The sequence below is a fragment of the Neolamprologus multifasciatus genome, chromosome 6 (assembly GCF_963576455.1).
Source record: "Neolamprologus multifasciatus chromosome 6, fNeoMul1.2, whole genome shotgun sequence".
Lineage (NCBI taxonomy): Eukaryota > Metazoa > Chordata > Actinopteri > Cichliformes > Cichlidae > Neolamprologus > Neolamprologus multifasciatus.
Window position 1 is genome coordinate 16819135 of NC_140444.1, and position 17266 is coordinate 16836400.

The following is a 17266-nucleotide window of genomic DNA, read 5'->3' on the forward strand; positions in this document are numbered from 1 at the left end:
TACACTGCTTTGGACGATCCCCCAGGTATCTCAACTACCTTCACTACCTCTGCTCCTTGCATGTTCACTTTTCCACCTGTTTTCCTCTTATTAGCACAAATGTATTCTTTCTGGCTTTTGCTGTTGTTCATTCCTCTTCTCTTCAATGTACATATCCACTTCTCCGGGCTCTCTTTCACTCGCTCCATACTGTCACTACAGATCATGTCGTGTGCAAACATCATAGTACACAGAGACTCCTGCCTGACCTCATCTGTCAGCATGTCCATCACCACTATAACCAAGAAAGGGTTTAGATCATTGATGCAATCCCACCCTAACCTTAAGCTTTGACATCACTCCTACTGCACACCTTACCACTGTCCTCATCCGTGTCCTGCACCACCCTCACATACTTTTCTGCCACTCTTGACTTCCTTATACAGTACCACAGCTCCGATCTTGGTATACTAACATATGCTTTCTGTAGATCCACAAAGACAGTGCAACTCTTGTCTATAATTCTCCATCAACACTTACAGCAAAGCTCGCATCTCGACTTTTAATTTGAAGCTTTTACCGGAAGTTTGATGTTTAGAAAACTTCCTGGTGATATAGTTCCGGCTCGTATTTCTTGTAAACATAGCGTACGGTCGGACACACAGAATTGTTGTCGCTGATACAGTTAAATTTTGTGTTATTATTAAAGCCACGGTATCGCTCAGTGTTGGGCGTTTATCGCGTCCGAACGAGCTGCAGCGCTTCTCCGTAAATAAGGCTCCCCGCCGAATGACAGCTGTCAGCTAAAAGCTAGCCAAGCTAACGTTTAGAGAGAGCGCCGAGTCTGTCAGCATTAGAAAGAAGTGACAGTCTCATGGTGGTCTCATTTCAATGGGGAACTGTCTATTTTCACAAGGTGCGGATGACCTGTCGCTGCTGAACGACTCCGAGGGAGGCAGTCTGCCCGGAGAGCCCCCGCCGCCATACCAAGAGCAGCCCGGGTCTCAGGTGAAATACAGCCCGGGGAGTCCAGAGCATGACCATTTAATTCCCCTACCCTTAAATTTAATTAGTGGTGTAGGCTGTTATTGCTGTTATCTTAAATTTGGAAACTGAAGTTTGGGCAGCGCAGCTTTCAGGATCAGATTGCACCATGCAGGATTTAAGCTTGAATCAAGTAAATACCACTGTCAAATTACTTCTACAAGCTTTTAGATACACAGTCATAATTTGTGTTCGGGTCTTATATTTTTTTGAAAAAGGGATAAAACATTGTGCAGTGTATACGCATAATTTGTAATGTGACAATCTTTATTTCGATCCTAAAACATTGGTTCTTTTATCTAGTTCATGTCATCAGCTTATTATCAAGAAAACCAGGAACGTCTTGCTGAGAGGTGACGGTACAAACCTTTGCACCACTTTGTCACGGATATACAAGTCAGGCTGAAACTTGCCGAATTGTATTTAGGGCTTTTTAACATTTAACTTTATAAACAAGTAAACATTTAAAAAAAAATACCGATTTTTTGTGTTTGGCTCAACACAACCTGTCTCCTAATAGTGGACCTGAAAATCTAGAAATTATGCAAACACATTATAATGCTTGGAAATGTGCACTCACTGGACACTTTATTAGGTACACCTTATTCGTACTGGGTTGGACCTACTTTTGCTTTCAGAACTGCCTTAAGTCTTTGTGGCATCCAGGTGCTGGAAACATTCCTCAGATATGTTGGTTCATATTGACATGATAGCATCACACAGTTGTTGCAGATTTATTGGCTGCCCATCCATGATGGGACTTGCCTGTTCCACCACACGTGGTGCTCTATTGGATTGAGATCTGATGACTGTGGAGGCCATGTGAGTACAGAGAACTTTTGATCAAGAAAGCAGTTTGAGATGAATTGAACTTTGAGACAAATTACACTGAGGTCATTAAAGGATGGACCTGGTCAGTAACGATACTCAGATAGGCTGTGGTGTTTAAATTATGCCAAGGGCTCTGACATAGACAAGATATTGTGACCCAGAGAATTGTGGCTCAATGGATATGTTCTCTTTTTCAGACCAATCTCTGTAAGCCCTAGAGATGATTGTATGGGGAAATTTCAGTAGATCAGCAGTTTCTGAAGTGCTCAGACCTGCCTGTGACCAACAAATATGCCACATTCAAAGTAATGTGAAAGGCTGATTGAATATTTGCATTAATGAGCAGTTTAACAGGTGTACCTCATAAAGTGACTGGTGAGCGTATATGCACTTTTTGGCCCTCATAAGTGTAAAGATGGTCAGCTTGTAGTCCAGTAATCAGCGCTAGAGGGTTCATTTATTTAGATTGTACCTGTAGAGACAGAATTTGCTTTTGCTGAGTGTTTCAGTCTTGGAAATTTAAAGCATAAGGAACTCTGATATACAGGTGTATCATATTTTAATTTAAAATTTTAATTTAATTTAAATGAAGATGAAGATTTAGGTAATTTAGAAACATATGAAAACACAAGGAAATAAATAAAATATCTTTATCTGGTCCCAGGTTTTCTGATGCCACTGGAAATATAAAATCACCCTTTCAAAGATGACACGAATTGTCTTCTTGTCATTTATTTCAAGGAGCGCACTCAGGCTGTGCCAGTGTACCATCCCACCCCAGGCGAGAGCCGTCTGGCCAGTCAGCTGACTGAGGAGGAGCAAGTCCGCATCGCACAGCGCATAGGACTCATCCAGCATCTTCCCAAAGGCATCTTTGATCCAGGCTCTGACGCCTCTGAGAAGAAAGTTAAAGAGTGAGTTTTAAATGGTGGCACTCTCATTTGTTTCAGTTTACATATTGCTTGGATTTTTCCCCCCCCCATTTGATCCTTTAAGAGTTCTGTAATTTGTGAAATGCAGTTACTAATAGTTTATTCAGAAATCTTTGAATAGATCCACTGTCCAAAAACACAAAGCTTTCGCATCTTGATGCATGCTCAATCATCCAGGTAAGGAAATCCCAAAAAGTTGATTCTGTTCATCTGGACGTAGCGTTTTCAGTGGGAGAAACATTTCGTCACTCATCTAAAGCTACGTCCACACTAGCCCGGATAGATTTGAAAACGGCGTTTTCGTCTGAAAACGCTCCGCGTCCACACTAGCGTTTTCAGTCATTTTCATAGAGTTGTGTGTCCACATTGAAACGGCCGAAAACGCTTACATTCCAGTTCTGCGCATGCGTGAAGCGCAAGAAGATTCGACCTGCCTCGTGTCTCCCTGCCGCTTATTTACTTTCCGGCTCTTTGAAACGTTGCGGCAGAATGTTGAGGAAAAGCACTGAGTTTTTTAAATAGACTAACAATGAGGTGGAGTTGTTGCTGCGAGTAACACAAAAGTACAAAGTTGCAAAAGCGAGTGAGAGTTAAACAATTTGAAGAAAAGCTATCTAGAGCATGTACAGACTGATATTAATCTTTAATAGGGCTGTCAAAATTCAGAGCAAAGCAGCAATCACAGCAGTGTAAGATGGTGAAAAATATACCCTTAGGCCCCCTTCCTGATTCAGAGATGGTCTTTCCATTTTCACATAAATGGCCTCCTTGACTCCTCTCACAAACTAGCATTCCTCCCTGTCCGGGATGTGTACATCCTCATCATTGAAAGAGAGGCCACTGGCCTGTAAGTGTACATAGACTGCTGAGTCCTGGCCTGACAAGTTGGCTCTTCTGCGGGGACCAAGAATTGGGTCCCCCGGCACAAACAAAGTAATATAGTATAAGGTGTTAAGTGCCAGGAGCATTGCTGTGATTTATACATTGGGGCAACAAAACAACCTCTGGCTAAGGTGATGACAGAGCACAGAAGATGAGTTATCGTATGAGTTATGGATTGTATTTTGAGATGCTTTTTTTTGTAATATATCAAAGTCTGCGGGTATTAGTAAATCCTTTCACTCTTTTCCCCTCCAGATGTGTCATCTGCATGTTGGATTTTGAATATGGCGACCCCATTCGGTTTTTGCCCTGCCTTCACATCTACCACGTGGACTGCATCGACCCATGGCTGATGCGTTCCTTCATCTGCCCCTCCTGCATGGAGCCTGTAGATGCAGCCCTGCTGTCTACTTACGAAACCAACTGAGCGGCCCCTGGTGGCTGCTTCTGCCTAAAAGTAATGCACCTTTTTAGCCAAAACTGTCATAGCTTTTCCAACAGATAGATGAGGGGATGTGGCATGATGCACATGTTTTTTGGGTGCTTGTTAATACACACAAGTAAACAACTGTGTCCTACAGCACATTCTGTAGGCCTGAAATGCACCTAGTCAGACTTGGAAAGCATGCTTTGGCAGAAGGAAGATGTGCCAAATACAACAAATGAAGGAGCTGTACAAGTAGCAAAATATTACTGCACAGTAATTTCACTTTCATATGACTTACACTTATTTTTGCCTTTGTGTTATTTGCACCCTCTTTCAAGATGTGTGATGTGTAACATGTTCTCTAAATGGAGGAAATGCATAGTTGTTTTGATCAAGTGGGAATCATTGTCAGAATTTCCAGTGAACACATGAAGTGAAGTAACTGCACTCTCCAAGTAAACTTGTGATCTTGAATGTCACCTAAACACAATACTCTCTACTGAAAAGCATACATCACAAATCACACTTTCCTGAAGCTATGCCATGAGATAAAATGGCGTCAATTCAGCTTTTGAGCATATTTTGAAAATTACTCCAGTTTTATTTTAGATGCTTTGACTATATGTGAATGTTTCTGTTGCTTTCCCACAATATGAATCCTCAGCTTTTGCTTTGCCTTAAGTTTGTGCTCTCAACCCGTAGTTTGTCCTCTACAGTCAATAACAAAGACACAATATACCGTGCAATCACCCTTAAAGCACCTTGAGATAAGATGTCTGTCACCTGATACTGTGTAGCTTGTAGATTTCGATAATGGTGTTTTTTCTATGTGTGTATGTTTGCATTTTATGGGTTGTTGGATAGAGATCGTCATGTCGAGCTAACATTGTGAGTTAACCCCCTCAGTTGTAAAATGTAATGTAGTTTCCGCTCCTTTTCTTGTTTGAAGCTTTTGGATTGTGCGCCGGATGCCTTCTAAATGAGCAAGTGATGCATTTCCAAAGCTTCCACGTCTGGTAATGGAATGTGATTTTTATGCTTTTGGTGTTGGACATGTGCTGTCAGTTATCGTTGCATAATGCACAAAGATGTGAAGTGGAAAAAACAGAAGCTACAGCAGTAGAAAGGAATGTATCTTCAATGTAAAGCATGATTTCAGTTGTTACACATGGACAGTATGACTGTAAAAGGAAATTTGTGATTTACTGTGCACATACTGTGCCTTTTAAGGTTGAGGTAAGCCAATTTCCTGTGAAGTACAATCATTTATGACATTACTTTTGTTTTTCTTTAGTTGTCCTCTAGGAGGAGGCAGATACCAGCAATGTAGTGATTTGTGTCACGATGAAACAGGCCTAGGATGAAGCCAGAAATGTGATCTGGCTGCTGTTAACAATCAACAGTCATTCTGTCTTTTGATTTATGACTTGTGCTACAAGTGCACAGGTTTTAGGAAATCCATGAAACCACAATAAAAGTGGATACCAAATCTTATACAAGTGTGATGTTTTGTTTCTGCATTAAATATTGTATTGAAACACATTCTCAACCTCTCAGCTGGAGAGGACTTAAGGAACAGACAAAACTGACTTTAATTTATCATGTTTTATATAAATCTTTAGACTCCTTAAGGAACAGAGCATGTATTTATCTCAAACACCATTGCATACGACTGCGTTATAGTCTTCTGTGTTTAACTGAGCACTAAAATAATTTGTTTCCATAAATGACTGATTCGTATTGATAACAGTTAAGCCCACTGAGTATAGACAGTGTGCAACTCTAACACCAAGTGCTCAAGATGTTAAAACTTGACAGTTAATCCCTGAAGTGGATTGGCTGTCTACGCCTTTACATGAAAGAATGTGTCATCAGTGTCACAGCTCAGAATGAGTCAGCCCTCATTTCTTTGCGTTTTCTTAGAAAGACAGGAAATGCACAAACGTAACTGCAAATCAAGTACAGTCAGATAGAAACCGTCAGTACAATTATTATGAGCTTGGAAGTTAATATTGGTATGATCGCCTTTATTCTTCAACATAATCTGAACTCAAATATCTTGTCATTTCTCATAGTCAGGAATAGTTCTCTAGGCTTCTTGAAGGATATTCAAAGCTCTTCTTTTTTTGTATCTTAGCTGCCTGTTCAAAGGGATCCCACAGTACTTTAACAATGTTGAGGTCTGGTCTGTGGGGAGGCCAATCCAAGAGTGACAGTTCCACTGTGTATTTTTCTACATAGTGCGTTTGCATTGTTTTGCTGATTATAGTGCTGAAAAATGAAGCCGTTGGCAATTAGATGCTTTTCAGACAGTATTACATGGCAGATCAACGTCTGACAGCACTTTGCTGTGTTCATGAATTCATCAGTTTTCACAAGATCCTCAAAGCCACTGGTTGAAATGTAGCCCCAAACCACGAAAGAGCGCCACTGATCACTCATCACTTCTTAAAACCTGATTGCTACTGATTGTCATTCCAGTTTTTGTGTACTTTGACATACCTCAGTCTTTTCACTTGTTTTGCTTCCTTAGGAATGGCTTCTTCACAGCCACCCTTGCACTGAGACCATTTCTAATGAGGCTTTGGTGAGCAGCAGATGGATCAACTGAAATTCCAGATATATCTCTTATGCCCTATGTGAGGTCTGCTTGAGTTTCTTCCTGTTTTTTAAGGACGTGGCATTTATATGCTGTTCATTTGCTGTAGATAGTTTTTTAATCACGCTATTTCTTCTTTTGTCTTCTTGTTTCCTCATATTGTTTATAGACACATTTCACACCATGCTGAGATACACCAAGCTTCTTTTTAAGGAAATGGGAACAAATTGGTTTCTTTGTTAAGTTGTCTTAACATATAGACACAAAACTGGTTTGTTAGTTAGTCACCTGTTTATGCTTGAATGATCCATGGATCAAAAAGAAACTATTTGGGTATGAAAACTGGACTGCAGCCAATGTCCAAAGAAAAATGCTGAAACACCTTTAGAAAGTCTAGAAATGTATGACTCAGGATCACTTTAAAAAAAGACGATAATCGTTATCAGGCAAAATTATTTATGTTTTAAACAAACAGTTTAAACATATCACTTTGGGCTGAGTAAAACTGAAATAAGATTTTTTTTTTTAGCTTGCAACATTTGTTAAGCAGATGTTAGCCTGATGGAGGCAAAAACACTTAAGCGTGCTGTGGGTGGCTTGCCAGCAAGTGAGTTTATTTAGTGTTTAAATCATATAAAAAGGACTTGCTCCCCGCATCCAGACTCTTGTATGACTAAGAGCCAAATGAACAGCAGGCATGTAGTCGGGTGCCAGAACATTAGTGGACATGTCCACCAGCTGGACCCTCAACATCAGCAGAGTAATGCTCATTACTAGGATGAACTTCATGATCACTGTACTAAAGGAGAAAAATTTCACGATACGATAGAGATATTTTCTTTCTGCAGAATATTTTATTAAAAGGTTCATATATATTTACAGTATTTAAAGCACACATATTGCACATTTTCAACCACACTGGATATCAGTGTAACAGATTCAGAAACTATTACACTTATTGCACGTATGTGTGAGTGTGAATGGTTCCTATGGATAAATTACATAAATGTTACACAGTATTTTGTGATCTGTACATGTTCTTAAAATCTTACAGTTATAATCAGGTGGGGATTTTTCTGCTTTTAGGTTTACAGTACCAAAGCAAAGATTTCAAACCTCAACAGCAACACTTCATTTCACAGTATTTCTTGAGTTTCTTTCTATAAAGCGTACATTCCCACACTGACAGTAGCCAGAGCCACAAACAGTCCCAGGACCATCCTGAGCAGCGAGGAAGTGTAAATGTTTTCTTTTGCCTTTACTGCCTTTACTGTCTTGGACTGTGTCATCGAGCTCTGCAGGTTGTTGTCAGAGACAGTCAGCATCTTCTGTAAATCTTCAAAGACCTGTAACACAAACAACAGAGCATCTATCAGCTGCTGTAGCTAAATATCAGTAAGTGTAAGAGCTAATCAGCTGCCCTCTGAGTGGCACTTTTGCTTTACGGTCACACCTTCTTACCTGAATGTTGAACTCAAAGGCCCTGACAGCCTCCTCCAGCACACCGTTCCTCTCCTCCTCTGTCAGCTCCACACTGTTCATTCGGCTGCGATAGAGCTGTTTGAACAGGTTGGGGCTGGACACCCCAGGGAAGGCAAAGAAGGACAGACCATCACCATTTTTCAGATCCATGGACTTCTGAGCGATCCGACCAAGAACCTGTCCCCCAGACAGGTCACCCAGATACCGGGTGTAAGCATGGGCAAGCAGGAATTCAGGGTTTTTTTTGCCAATCTAAAAAATGGTAATGGAGCGTTAATTGACCCTCACCTAGCAGAGATAGAAACATGCATGTGATTCATGGAACATTAAATAAAACATACCTGTCTGAGCCTGTGGCTGTATCTTTTAGTGGCTGCAGGAATGACAATCTTCTTTCTCCAGTCCTGACCATAGAAGTATTCCAGATCTTTTTCAATGGACTTCAGCCTGGCCAGTTCAGCAGGAAAGTAAATAGGTGCAACGCTCGGATGGTCCGAGTTCCTGTCCATCTCTTCCTCCAAAGCCTGGTAGATCTCATACAGCGAACACAGGAGGAACTGAAGAAGAAGAGACACAAAGCCATTAAATCTTGGTATCAACCCCCACAAAAGTAAGATTTTTTAAAGAATTGTGCTGTCCTTTTTTTAATATTACCTTATATTGCGGAAGCGTGACCTTTCCCCTCTGGAAGCTCAGCATCAGTTCTGTGTTTTCTGCTCTAACGTGACTCTCCTTAGTCACTTTTTTTATTTGTTCAGACAAGTCCCTTAGAAAAGAAATTGATCACAATTAGAAGAGAAAGCCAACATTTAATGTATTGCAGCTAAGGAAAAGGCAGTGACACAAGGCTAAGAGCAGTAATCATTAGAAAACATGTAGGGCAAATATGTGCATCCAAAGTAAATTTCCATTATGAAAACATATTGTGATTAGAAATGTTTATGTAGCTCATAAGCTTCCCAAACATATTCTGCTACTTGAGATATGTGTTGGATGTCACAGAGCTGATTGAAAACTAAATCTATCCCCAGACATTAAAAGAAAAATGTGCATGGAGCGGAAAAGAAGATTTTGATTCTTAATAAAATCACAGCAGCTCAGTCTAACCTGTCAGTCATCTGCTCTGCTGCTGTATGCATCTTCTTCTCGGTTTCCATTGTGCCCCTGAAAAAACAGTAAAGGACAGTAAAGATGTCAGAGAGGTACTTTAACAGAGCATAAATCCTTTTCTGGTATAGTGAGAACACTGTGGATTAAGGGATATAAATCGACAAAAGGTTGTCAAATTTAAAGTATGATATTTCGTTTGACTCACCAGTAAGAATGAAGTCTGATCTGTGCCCTTAGTTTCTCTCTGGATGTCCAGTGCAGTTGTGTGCTCTGCTGGCTTTCACGCTTCTCTTTATACGATCCGCTTCAGTCTCCTCCTCCCACCACCAGCTCAACACAAACAGGAACTCAGCCTCAACAAAAAAAACTGGGATAAACATGACACGGCAACAATAGTAGGAGGGGACCAGGAGTTAACATGATACGGCAACTTTGAGAATAGCACGGAAAACTGCTGAGGGAAGGACTACCAGAGTGTGAGGAGGGAGTTCCCTGGAAAACCAGGGGGAGGGCTGAGCGCTAAACATGATGCTGCAACTTCAGATTCCAAAGTAGAGCCACACAAGGGAGGAGGAGCTGAGGCTAAGCATGACAGTGTGAGTTTGCGAAGCTGTGAGAGAGGAAGTGTTTAAACAGTGACTAATGCTGTGCATTTAATCAGAAACAAGAGCAGGTTTGTCATATTACACAAGTCTATCAACATTCAGTGACAAAGTGGAGGAGTATTTTTGACAAACAAGAGTAGATACTGTTGATTTAGTCCACGTAAACAATAGTAAAAAGCTACTGATATCATCTTTACACACAAAAGTTAAGCCCAAAACTTATTTGTGACTAGCCTGAAATAAAACAAAGCTTTTAAAATTATTTCTTCCACAATATGTCATCCATGAGTGACTGTGACATGCAGAAAGTTTTGTAAACTAACCAACCAAAGATATGAGATATCTGAGCATTATACACAGATGTGATCAATTCATACTGATTCAGAGGGTACTAATATGCTCCTGTAAACAGCCTCTACCCTTCTGGGAAGTCTTCATCCTTGATTACCTAATAGTGCAAGTATCTAAAAGAGATTATAATCTGCAAAAATCTTCTGTCATCCACTAAAAGAGCGTCACTGCTTTTATCTTTATCCTACTGGACCCCTCCTAGAACTGTTACTCGGACATCTTTTCATGGGGCTTTGCAATCTGGCAGAGCTCTACTGCAGTGCAACATTAAAAGAAGTCAGCAAAGTGTTCCCAATTTTAATTTTCCTCAGAAGCTGCTTGAAGGAGTAAAGGTCAGAGGTCTTGAACTACAGGAACAAAACTGGAACCACACTACTGTCCAACCTAGTTTAATTCGAGTTATTTATAAATTTATAAATGTGCATAACTTATGAGCAGCTCTTCCAGCGAAACAACTCCCAGCCTCTACGTGGGTGGCAGTATGCTTAAACCTTTGGTATTTTATAAAGAACGATTATATTCATATATTCACTTTAAGTGAAAATAAGGTATGTTTGTCAAGTGTCTACATAGCTTTGACTATAAACTGTGCTTAGACGTTTTATGTAAAGGCCTAAATAAAAATGGCATTTAAAATACGTGACTACTTGAAATCAGTTGAGACAAAATGATGAAAAAATACCGCTACATCTGTTTTTTAATCAAAAGGCCAGACGTTTCAATGCGTAATTATAACCTACATGTACAAAAAAAATAACATAAAAAAGCATAACTCTATGATTTGAAAAATGTGTCACTAAACTGCAGACTGCCGTGCATCTGCTCAGCCATCTGCAGGTATAAAATCACAAAGCTTCACTCGGGCTTAACGTGACTCAGCACAGCGTAGTGACCGACAGAGAGGGAGGGAGGGCGCTAAACGTGAGTCAGCAGGCTTTGCTTCACACGTATACGGCTGAGCAGCACAGCGTGTCCCAAAGGAAAGACAGTGAGTTTACCACAGGAAGTCTGTGACAGAGCTGGCCCGAGATTTAGGAGCTTGTTAGAGGTTGTGTGCTTCATGTTACCGGACCAAAATCAGACATTTTCCTGAATTAACGATAGTTTTTGGTCAAACGTGGAAACAAAACGAAAGGAAGACAGACATCGATGTGAGACGTGTTTGAGATTTTCTGCTCAGTCTTATCAGTTTGTATTTATTTTAGATTAAAAAAAAACCCACAAGCTTCGAAAACCCCTCTTTTGGGCATAGTAGAAAGCCCACTGCTTAACTGCTATTATCACAAACATTAAATTAATGTTGAACTAGAGGACTTCAAAACAACTTGTTTTCCTCACTAGCTAGCACACATGACTAGCGTCTAGTTAGCTCATTTATTTGCCTTGCACAGTCAGCAGTCTGCTGAAGGCGAGCTATTCATTTACTCGCCCAGGTGAGAATGTTTTATCTTCAGCAATTTAGGCCCATAAACCTTAGAGAGACCGCGAGTCCCTGGTGAAACCTTTTATTAGCTGCTGCAACCTTTTATTAGCTTTATCCAGCCTTCATGTTTGGTCAGACTAAACTTCAGAGCATATTCCATCTAAAATCCTCACAGTAAACAGAAAGTATACGAAGTGGTCATTGAATAAGCAGACTGTATAAGCTCATCTTTATCTCACATTACTGTGTTGTCATGCAACTTCACTGTACTTAGAGTTCCTGCTGTCTGAATCATTGATCTCTCTTCTGTTGATCTAGATGGATGGTGAAGCAGAAATAGTGAGTGGATGCACCCACAGAGAAAACAAAAGGTCATACAAAGACTTTTTGATGGATGTTGAGGACCTGGAGGAAGCAGGATCAGATGCAGAGGAGCATAGCACCAAGATGCTTCAGCAGGTGCACTATTCTGGGGATTTTTGAATCATGTTTCTGCACTGAGTTGCAGTGCAGTGTATATTCTATTGCAGGGACGGTGTCTCCTGTACTTTTCTGGGCAATCGTGTCTCAAGAGTTGGCAGTTTGCTGTGTAATCGGAAGGTTGCCGGTTCGAGCCCCGGCTCCGACAGTCTCGGTCGTTGTGTCCTTGGGCAAGACACTTCACCCGTTGCTTATTGGTGGTGGTCAGAGGGCCCGATGACGCCAGTGTCCGGTAGCCTCGCCTCTGTCAGTGCGCCTCGGGGCAGCTGTGGCTACAATATAGCTTGCCATCACCAGTGTGTGAATGGGTGGATGACTGAATGTAGTGTAAAGCGCTTTGGGGTCCATAGGGACTAAGTAAAGCGCTATACAAATACAGGACATTTACTTTTAGATTTTTAGAGTAATTACAGTTTGGTAATTGTTGTTTCAGTTAGTGCCTGGGCCCAAGCCTAGATAAATTGGGGGGGGCAGAAAGGGCATTGGGTATGAAATCTTTGCCAAATTAAACATACAGATCATCAATAATACTGACAGGAAAGATCGGGTTAACAACAACCGCCTTCGGTGCTGTTTGCCAGCAGGGTTGTGGTGGAGACTGTGCTACTGTTGGCTGAAGGCAAGGGAAGAGGAAGGGCGAAGGAGTCTTCAGAGTCATCAAGAGAAAAGGAAAGGCCTGAATGTGGAGGTGAGAGTAGGGTCTTTAAATGTAGGGAGCTTGACTGGTAAAAGGAGAGAATGCAAAGTAAGAGAGGCAAGGATGATATGATTTGGATGTGGAGAAGAGGGATAGCAGATATACTGGGCAAAGGATATTGAGTATAGAGCTGCCAGGCAGGAAGAACAGAGAAAGACCACAGGGAAGATCCATGGATGCAGTGAAGGAGGATGCTAGAGACGGGGTGAGATGGTGCCAGATCATATATACTGTGGTGACCCCTAAAAGAAGTGGTCGAAAAAAGTGCTTCGCCTCAGCTGTCTGTAAAACCATAAAACACAAAGATTGTTGCAATCAATTTTATAATTTGGTTCTTGCTTTGTGATAACACTGGAGGAACAAAATGATATTTACATCAATGTCGGCATCAGTTAGATGCTGGCTAAATGTTAAGATAATGTGAAGAGGAAAAACAGAGCCGTTTATTTGAAGTAAGAAAAATTTCTTTGTGGTCCTGGTATAAAAGAGGGAATAAACAAATACAAATGCAGAATAAACAAAGAAAAAAACTTTGGCTATGGACAAAATTGATTAAACAATCATTTGTGTTGTTGCAGAATTTCACAATCATTGCACCCCAGTACCTTTAAACCACCGCTATGTTTGTTTTATAGTGTGACTCATGCGTTATACTGATATTTCTAACGGGTTAAAAGTCATGTAAGTGCTTGTAATTTTTCCAGGAACAAAGTGGCTCCCTGAACAAGAACATACCACCTATTGGTAAGGCCTTAGCAGCTGTGTACATTACACTGTGATATTTTTGTTTCTGATGCAACTTTATTTGACATCTCTGTGTCTACAATGTCTAAGGTTGCAAAAGTAGGATATTTTATTTAACAAACGTTATTATTTATCAGAAATTAATTTATAGCATGTTAATGCACATACAATCCTGATTATCACAGTATTTCATAATGTGTTAAGAGTATAAAAATAACAAGGTGGAAACGTACACTTTGGCTTAACCTGGGAATTATATGTTAATGCATTTGTTTATGATTCTTCTGTCCCCTAATTGCAGGTAGTAGTGGTATAGACCACAAACCTCATGGAGCAGACGTCTCAGGCTTCCTCCATGAATATCCAGTCTGTGTGTCACAGGAGAGATGGACAGTGAGAGGAGAAGAGGTAATAAAACAGACACTAGGGCTGTGCGATATGACCAAAATCTCATATCCCGATATAAGAATTCTATTGTCCGATAACAATATAAATCACAAAAATGTAACATTTTGGTAAATTCTGTGAATCTCGGGCAGCTCGACTTGCGGGAAGTGTTTCCAGCTGCGCGTCATGTAGCTGGAGTCGAGTGTTTTAACCGATGTATGAAACTATACATTTTTAGACATAAGTTGTAACAGCCGCTGTTTTCTTTGTGAGTATTTAGACTTAGAGACTTGGAGCTTTTTATTGTCATTGTGCAGTCTCTTGCACAGCAAAATTGGGTAGCTGAACCACAAAGGTGCTAAAGTAAGAAGAAGAGAAACCAATATAAAACGAAGGCGGAAAATAAATTTATTTTCCGCCTTCGTTTTATTTATTACACAGCGTGCTCCGGGGAACAGCCTGTTCTAATGTTTGAGTCTAAGGTTTATTTTTTAGCACCTGCCGGCTCTTTTTTTTTACTTCTCATCCGTAAAAAATCTGCTCTTTCACGTGATTCAGTTTATTTTGAAAAGTCTCAACAGGATCTTGAGCTTTATTGTGAAAGGTTTATGTGGAACATAAACAAGCGGACACGCGATGGTTTTACCGTCGTTGTTGCTAATGACAATGGATAAAAACAGGCGCTTGTCCGTCCTTAGTGTGGTTATATTAAATATAAGAGAAAGAGAGAACTTTAAGAAATTAATATAGCCACTACAGTGACCATCAAAATGATGAAAAAATATTGTCATAAAGAGTTTATTTTGCGACACCACGAAACAACCAATAGCTTAAAATGAAACGATAGACGTTTTAATATCGTCATCCGATATATATCGTTATATCGAACAGCCCTAACAGACACATCCAAATATTTTTCTTTTTACCCACCATGGTTACATTTTTTTTCAAATCTTTATCTATCAAAACAAAAAACAGGACTTTATCCTTTTACTTCTAACCTGTGGCTACTTCTTTCTTTCTAGCGTATCCAAGAAAACTTGTTGCATCCATGTTTTAATGCAGAGGGAAACATTACTCTGGTAATGTTTTGTAATTTATGATTTATCGCCAAGTACTGTATATCTCCCAATCTCCCATTTAATCATTATGTTTTGTATTCCTTTCGTTTTCTTTAAGAGGAGTCCAGGTCCCATGATGGAGTACTTGGTGTATCTTAATAGCCAGCATTATGGGGCAGATTGTCCCAGTAACGGACCTGCCAGCCCCTCTGTCTCTCCAGTAGGCAACTGGCCTCGTCACTCTACACCTATTCCTAGTTCACTGACAGCCATTTCTACTACTGTTAGCTCCACGATGACTAGCTTCATGACTGATTCATGTAGTCCCATTGGTTTTATATGTGGTGTCACCACTTCAGCCACAGACCCTCTAATGTCCACCCCCAAGAGTCTCTGCTGCTCTGACCAGGATCCTGCCAGTGCTGCAGCTTACCTTCACCTCCTGGGAGAATCGTTATCCCTGATTGGACACCATCTCCAGGAGACAGATGTGAGTAGATTCAATTAAAAAAAATCTTTTTATAAGACACTTAATGTCTTTTGTTCATCACTCACATGTATTCTTCATCTTGCTTGTATAAATTCAGAAACGAGGGATAATAGTGGTCCCAGAACCAGAACTACTTTATATCTTTGCTAATCAGAAGTAAACATAGAAGAGATTTTGATCTTAAACAGATACTGTGAAGGCCTCGATAGTTGGAGTGTATCCCAAGATAGTTGGTGGGAGTTGAAACATTATACAGTCCTACAACATGGTGTTTTCTTTATCTTTTTCTGTCTATATTCCAAACTGATTCACAGAGGCCTGTTTTCACAAAGTGAGTTTAACATAGCCAAGCTATCTTTCCCTTATCTAGATTAACTTGTTTTAACATTGGCAATCAGGATAAACGGCCACATGAGGCTGGTTATCAACTTGTTACGCTAATCTAGGGTGAAAAATGTTGGCAGTCTCTAACCAGTCACTATTATAGATAAGTGTACTGTCAGCAGAGTGACTAATTTTACAAAGGAAGATGAAACAATAGTGTTTGAAAAAATATCAAGAGGTTAAAGTAACTGAAAAGCAATAAAGCTGCTGCAGACAAAGCAGTGCTCTAAGTGTGTGTGTGTGTGTGTTTGGGGGGTGGTCATGTAGTATTAAAAGTTTGCTCATTACACGGTTTTGTCAAGACTACTGGAAAGCATGCAACTTATTCATTGCACTATAGGGTCATACAGGGCTCTCTGTGCATCTCTGCAGAAAATGGTGTGTATGTCGAGTAGTTTGTCTCTACTCTTGGACTCTCTATTGTGTGCTATGGCTCCACTTACCGGCCTCACTATGCACATACCAGAGCTGAGGAGCTGCACACAACACACACTGGTAAGCATTGCTGCCAATTTATGGTGCATGCACATCATATCCTTTACATGTTGTTATGTCTACATGCTTTCACCTTGGTGAAATTATTGTAGTGAACTTCCAGTATATTGTTTGTTAAAGGATGCCTGCAGATTTATGCTTTACTTTGTTGACACAATGCCGCTGTTATGAATGAAACTTGTGGTATTGACAAAGTCCAATAACTCTAGCGGTACTTATCCTGTCAGTGTTTATTGTTCAGCATTGATTTATTTGTTGTTCCACTAATCAAGTCAAATTGTACTGTCTGTACTATAATACCTATTCTAAACATCTCGAATTTGCACCTAACAAATGCCATTTAAGCCAAAGAGAAATATTTATCCAGGAGAGATTTAATCAAAAAAGGGAAAAACTCATTTCAAAAGGTTAAAAATAATACCAAGGAATAAAACGTAAATGTTTACAAACAACTGAAGCTACAGTGTAAACATTGTAACCCATTCCATAGACTCAACAAAACTAAACAAGTTTGCGGTAATTTTATTGTTTTATTTGGACACGTGCTCCTAAATGCACTTTATTAGTATATCATTGCAATCAGCATTTTTGCTTCCTCTTTCCTTGATTTTCTTTCCTTTGTGAATGCTTTTCTTGTTTGTTTAAAGGCCTCCACCTTGGATAACATTGCGTATGTGATGCCTGGCCTGTGAGTAAAAGGAGACCCCTACTGGCTCTACACAGCAATGATAACCTGAAAAACATTTTTCTGGTAGTTGATTCTTGAAAAGTAAGAGTTGTTGTATTATGAGAATTTGCCTGCACTTTGAACTTTGAAGTGAACTTTTTTCAGAAGGACATTTTTTTTTGTTAATTACATATGT

The 17266-nt window shown here is 40.1% G+C and overlaps 3 protein-coding genes across 5 annotated transcripts; 2 read left to right on the forward strand and 1 right to left on the reverse strand.

Moving 5' to 3' along the window:
- Positions 1 to 574: 574 nt before the first annotated feature.
- On the forward strand, positions 575 to 5594 carry rnf11a (ring finger protein 11a). Its single transcript, XM_085162913.1, has 3 exons — positions 575 to 987; positions 2596 to 2768; positions 3924 to 5594. The coding sequence occupies exons 1-3, from the start codon at positions 871 to 873 to the stop codon at positions 4093 to 4095; spliced, it is 462 nt and encodes a 153-aa protein (XP_085019039.1). The 5' UTR covers positions 575 to 870; the 3' UTR covers positions 4096 to 5594.
- A 1934-nt stretch (positions 5595 to 7528) lies between these two features.
- hmox1b (heme oxygenase 1b) lies at positions 7529 to 9632 on the reverse strand. Its single transcript, XM_085162898.1, has 6 exons — positions 9492 to 9632; positions 9284 to 9340; positions 8831 to 8942; positions 8518 to 8733; positions 8156 to 8428; positions 7529 to 8040 (listed from the first exon to the last, which is right to left on the reverse strand). The coding sequence occupies exons 2-6, from the start codon at positions 9331 to 9333 to the stop codon at positions 7855 to 7857; spliced, it is 837 nt and encodes a 278-aa protein (XP_085019024.1). The 5' UTR covers positions 9334 to 9340; positions 9492 to 9632; the 3' UTR covers positions 7529 to 7854.
- Positions 9633 to 11067: 1435 nt separating this feature from the next.
- hmgxb4b (HMG box domain containing 4b) lies at positions 11068 to 17260 on the forward strand. Of its 3 annotated transcripts, none has more exons than XM_085162894.1 (8): positions 11076 to 11393; positions 11984 to 12124; positions 13547 to 13586; positions 13888 to 13994; positions 14999 to 15055; positions 15153 to 15524; positions 16281 to 16403; positions 17051 to 17260. In XM_085162894.1, exons 2-8 carry the CDS (start codon positions 11984 to 11986, stop codon positions 17093 to 17095), a joined length of 885 nt encoding a protein of 294 aa, XP_085019020.1. In that variant the 5' UTR covers positions 11076 to 11393; the 3' UTR covers positions 17096 to 17260. The 3 variants fall into 3 exon arrangements, with proteins under 3 accessions (XP_085019022.1, XP_085019020.1, XP_085019021.1); XM_085162895.1 differs by having other exon boundaries at positions 11076 to 11230; XM_085162896.1 differs by lacking the exons at positions 13547 to 13586; positions 13888 to 13994 and having other exon boundaries at positions 11068 to 11393; positions 17051 to 17172.
- Positions 17261 to 17266: the final 6 nt, after the last annotated feature.

What these genes read in the sequence shown, in the direction of transcription:
- rnf11a (XM_085162913.1), top strand. Translation starts at nt 871, where the DNA reads ATGGGGAACTGTCTATTTTCACAAGGTGCGGATGACCTGTCGCTGCTG. An exon ending in AAGAGCAGCCCGGGTCTCAG is followed by an intron (nt 988 to 2,595) that starts GTGAAATACAGC and finishes ATTTATTTCAAG; the next exon opens with GAGCGCACTCAGGCTGTGCC. An exon ending in TCTGAGAAGAAAGTTAAAGA is followed by an intron (nt 2,769 to 3,923) that starts GTGAGTTTTAAA and finishes TTTCCCCTCCAG; the next exon opens with ATGTGTCATCTGCATGTTGG.
- hmox1b (XM_085162898.1), bottom strand. Translation starts at nt 9,333, where the DNA reads ATGGAAACCGAGAAGAAGATGCATACAGCAGCAGAGCAGATGACTGAC. An exon ending in GCAGAGCAGATGACTGACAG is followed by an intron (nt 8,943 to 9,283) that starts GTTAGACTGAGC and finishes TTCTTTTCTAAG; the next exon opens with GGACTTGTCTGAACAAATAA. An exon ending in CCTTTGAGTTCAACATTCAG is followed by an intron (nt 8,041 to 8,155) that starts GTAAGAAGGTGT and finishes TTTGTGTTACAG; the next exon opens with GTCTTTGAAGATTTACAGAA.
- hmgxb4b (XM_085162894.1), top strand. Translation starts at nt 11,984, where the DNA reads ATGGATGGTGAAGCAGAAATAGTGAGTGGATGCACCCACAGAGAAAAC. An exon ending in GCACCAAGATGCTTCAGCAG is followed by an intron (nt 12,125 to 13,546) that starts GTGCACTATTCT and finishes TAATTTTTCCAG; the next exon opens with GAACAAAGTGGCTCCCTGAA. An exon ending in GGACAGTGAGAGGAGAAGAG is followed by an intron (nt 13,995 to 14,998) that starts GTAATAAAACAG and finishes CTTTCTTTCTAG; the next exon opens with CGTATCCAAGAAAACTTGTT.